The sequence below is a fragment of the Stegastes partitus genome, unplaced genomic scaffold (genome assembly GCF_000690725.1).
Source record: "Stegastes partitus isolate 25-593 unplaced genomic scaffold, Stegastes_partitus-1.0.2 Scaffold1253, whole genome shotgun sequence".
In the NCBI taxonomy this organism is placed as follows: Eukaryota; Metazoa; Chordata; class Actinopteri; family Pomacentridae; genus Stegastes; species Stegastes partitus.
This window is the reverse complement of record NW_007578984.1, coordinates 67,435-70,982: the sequence shown is the minus strand read 5'-3', so window position 1 is coordinate 70,982 and position 3,548 is coordinate 67,435. Positions and strand designations below refer to the sequence as shown.

At 44.1% G+C, this 3,548-nt stretch overlaps 1 protein-coding gene across 1 annotated transcript in view; it reads right to left on the bottom strand.

Moving 5' to 3' along the window:
- The window catches only part of LOC103369200 (disco-interacting protein 2 homolog C-like), a 123,664-nt gene extending 121,502 nt beyond the window's left edge, over nt 1-2,162 (bottom strand). The window contains exon 1 of the mRNA XM_008297854.1: nt 1,941-2,162. Coding sequence (XP_008296076.1) covers nt 1,941-2,019 — 79 coding nt within the window. The 5' untranslated portion in view covers nt 2,020-2,162. The remainder of the gene's footprint in view (nt 1-1,940) is intronic.
- Nucleotides 2,163-3,548: the final 1,386 nt, after the last annotated feature.

Here is a 3,548-nt window from a genome sequence, read left to right as displayed (position 1 = left end):
ATCTATCCATCTATCTGGGGGAGAACTCCACCAAACCTCCAACCAGGCTGGTGCTGATCCAGAAAGTTCCTGTCAGTGTCTGTCTATGGATGGATCCATGGTTCTACTAGAATCCAGTCTCTGGTCACATTTCACCACCTGTTCAGGCTCTAGCGTCAGTAGAACCTGATGTGGTGAAGTTGGACCAGACGAGGTTCTGGTTTTCCATGTTTTGACTAAACGTTGATCATTGGTAGGAACCAGAACCTGGAGTTCATGGGTTCAAGATGCTGGTTCTGGATGTTGGTTCTGGATGTTTGTTCTAGGTGTTGGTCCTAGCTGTTGGTTCTAGGTGTTGGTTCTGGATGCTGGTTCTGGATGCGGGTTCTAGGTGTTGGTTCTGGATGTGGGTTCTAGGTGTTGGTTCTAGATGTTGGTTGGTTCTGGATGTGGGTTCTAGGTGTTGGTTCTGGATGTGGGTTCTAGGTGTTGGTTCTGGATGTGCAGAGTCGCAGGTTTGTGGCTCTACAGGTGTTTGTTTCGTGTCTCTTTGTAGTCTCTGGTTTGTCATATTTGTAGCTTCGTCTCGTTTCCGTCTCCGTTCCGTCTTTGTGTCGTTTCTTCTGTTGTCGTCTCGTTGTGTCTCTTCGGCTTCATCGCTCACGTTTGGCTCATGTTGCTCGTTTCTTTGTCTCCCTTCAGTCGCTGCTTTTCCTGTTTATTGTCGTTTAGTTCCTCGTTGTTGTTGTTCTGTGCATCATTTTCTCAATTTGTGTTTATTTCTGTTGTCTCTTGGCGAGTTTTGTCTCCTTGTAATCGTTTCATCTTTGTGTTTTTCTTCTTTAGCGTCCGTTCATGTGTCTCATGTTCGTCTTTGTGTGTCTGGTTTTGGTTGTGTTGTGACTTTATTGTGGTTTCTAGAAACAGCAGAAAAAAGAAGACAACAGGTCCTTCAGGATTCACATTTTATTCACTAGCAGAGTAAATATATACATTTAAATTGTGTCGACGTCTCCTCGGAGCTCCATGGAGACGACATGAACGTTGTACGACGGAGGAAGCAGCCCAAACATGAGAGACATACAACAGCTGAACGAGGTCGATAATTTGCTCAGAAATACGGCGAAACAAGAAAACCTTGAACACTGAATAATTTGGCCTTTGAAGAGCCGAGCTGGTTCTGAAGGATTCTGGGATGTTGGAGAAGAAAAGCACCGCAGCCGTTTAGATTAAAGCCGGAGTAACACGTCCTCATCAGCTGATTCCTGTGGACGCGCTGCCACCTGGTGGCCGCTGCAGCTCGGTTCAGTCTGAACTGGGAGAATCAGTGGTTCTGGTTTTGTGTTCAGGATCTCTGACGAACGGAAACATCGTCAGATTTCGTCCACACAGTGTTCAGACTGTAAACCTCAGACACCATGAAGTCTCTGATTTATCACATTTACATAGAACTGGATGGTTTCAAAATAAAACTGACTTCCTTAAAAGAGATTCTTCTGAAACGAAGACGAGAACAAACTTTCACTTTAGTCATTCAGTGAAAAGTCAGTCAGAACATCTGGTTCTGATCCTGCAGCACCTCTATCTACTGACCAGAGTTCTACCTTCAGACTGTGAATGTTCCAGAGGTTCAGGTCCTTGAAGTCCACAGAGGAGGGTCCAGATTGATCACTTTAATGGACTTTTTCCATCATTTCTGAGCCTCAGAACTTCATCAGTACNTGCATCCACAACACAGAGAGTGTGTTACAGTGTGTGTGTGTGTGTGTGTGTGTGTGTGTGTGTGTGTGTGTGTGTGTAGGTGTGTGTGTGTGTGTGTGTGTGTGTGTGTGTGTGTGTGTGTGTGTGTGTGTTCGTTCACATCCAGCACTTGAACTTGTGACTTTCTAAACTCCGGACCGAGCAGCAGCAGCAGCAGCAGCAGCTGACGCCGCTGAGCGTCGCCGCGGATCGGGACTCACCCTCGGACAACTCCAGCTCCAGCTCGGCCAGTTTGGTCCGAACCTCCGCAGGCAGCGGTACCGGGTCCCGGTCCGCCATTCCGCCGATCCAAGCCGACCGTGAGCTCCGCTGTCCGGCTCCTCCTGCCGCTCTGCTCCCCGCGGTTCTCCTCCAAACCCCAAAAATCCAAAGTGAGTCACTGAGTCCGAGTCGCTCCGAGTGCGGCAGCAGCTGTGCGGCTCCGCAGACTGCGTCAAGCTGGAGCCGAGCGGCTGCTGCTGCTTCCTGCCGCTGCGCCTTCACAATAAGAGACCCTGAAGGAAAACCAGCTCGTTGATTCAAGAAACGTGACTGTAACTCAAAATCCTGTCGCTTCTATGTCTAAATCTAAATAATAGCAACAATATTCACTACTTTTATATTCAGACTTATTATTTATTCATTCGTCCGTAATAGGAGCGTTGACTCGGTTCATAATCACCTGCAGGCAGCTTCTAGTTTCTCTGGTTTTATCTCCACATGTGTGTGTGTGTGTGTGTGTGTGAGCATAATGTTGGTAAAGTTCCACCTAAATGTGGCTTTAACTCAAAATTATGATGGTTTCTGTGATGCATAAATAATAAAGCTCATTTTTAAGTTTCTTCATTTTCATATCCAAGCTGTCGTCCTGGCTGTAGGTCAGTAAATGTTTTATTTACTCTCTATGACCTGTGTGGACTGAATTCAGCTGGTTTTGGATCGTATTCAGTCAGTTTGCCTGTGAAACACTTTTTAATGACTAAACTAATGAACTGAGATATTTAACGTCTGGTCACTGAGGAGCCTCTGGTTTTGGATTTACCGACTTTTCTCTTCAAGCAGAAGATGAACCGAAGAAAAATCAGCGAGCGAGAAGAAATAATGTTCAAGTTTATCTGCAGCAACACTGAAAGAAATGAATCAGCAGCTCTTCTCATAAATGCATGAGTGTCTAGTTTCATGTTTTTCAGCCTCAGATGTCCAGATTGGATTCTCTGTTGTCCAGAAGAGGAACTCATTAATTCAACGACGAGGAAACAAAACGTTAAAGACGAACATTTGTCATCAAACTGGCATTTCTCACTATTTATAAACTTCTTTCTAAAAATCGCTGCATCATTAAAACAACTATCAGATCCAACGTGAATGAAAATCGTCTTTAGCTGCAGCTTAAACCTGTTACACAGAATCGATAATAAAAGAATATATAGCAGTTATAAGGGAGTATATGGTGCACATGAAACATGATTATTGGACTTCTGGTGTCTGTTTCATAGTTTCCTTTCCACCAGAATGAAAAATATCAAACTAGATTTTAATTTTTAAAAAAGTGTTTTAAAAACGACCACCATTAGCTTTTATTTTGAAAGTCAGACGGTGTTGTTCCTTTCTGTGTCTGTTTCATTACTGCTGACTTCACGCTGCTCGCAGGTCAAAACTGACTGCAGGAGACAAAAAACATCCAGAAATGAAAAGTCAGACATCAAAGGTGTCAAAACTTTTCATCACAGATAAAGTTTTTATGTTTTAATGAAAGAATGAAAAAGAAATGAGACAGAATCTTAGTAAACTGACAAACAAACCAGCAGAGGGCGCCAGACAGCAAACTA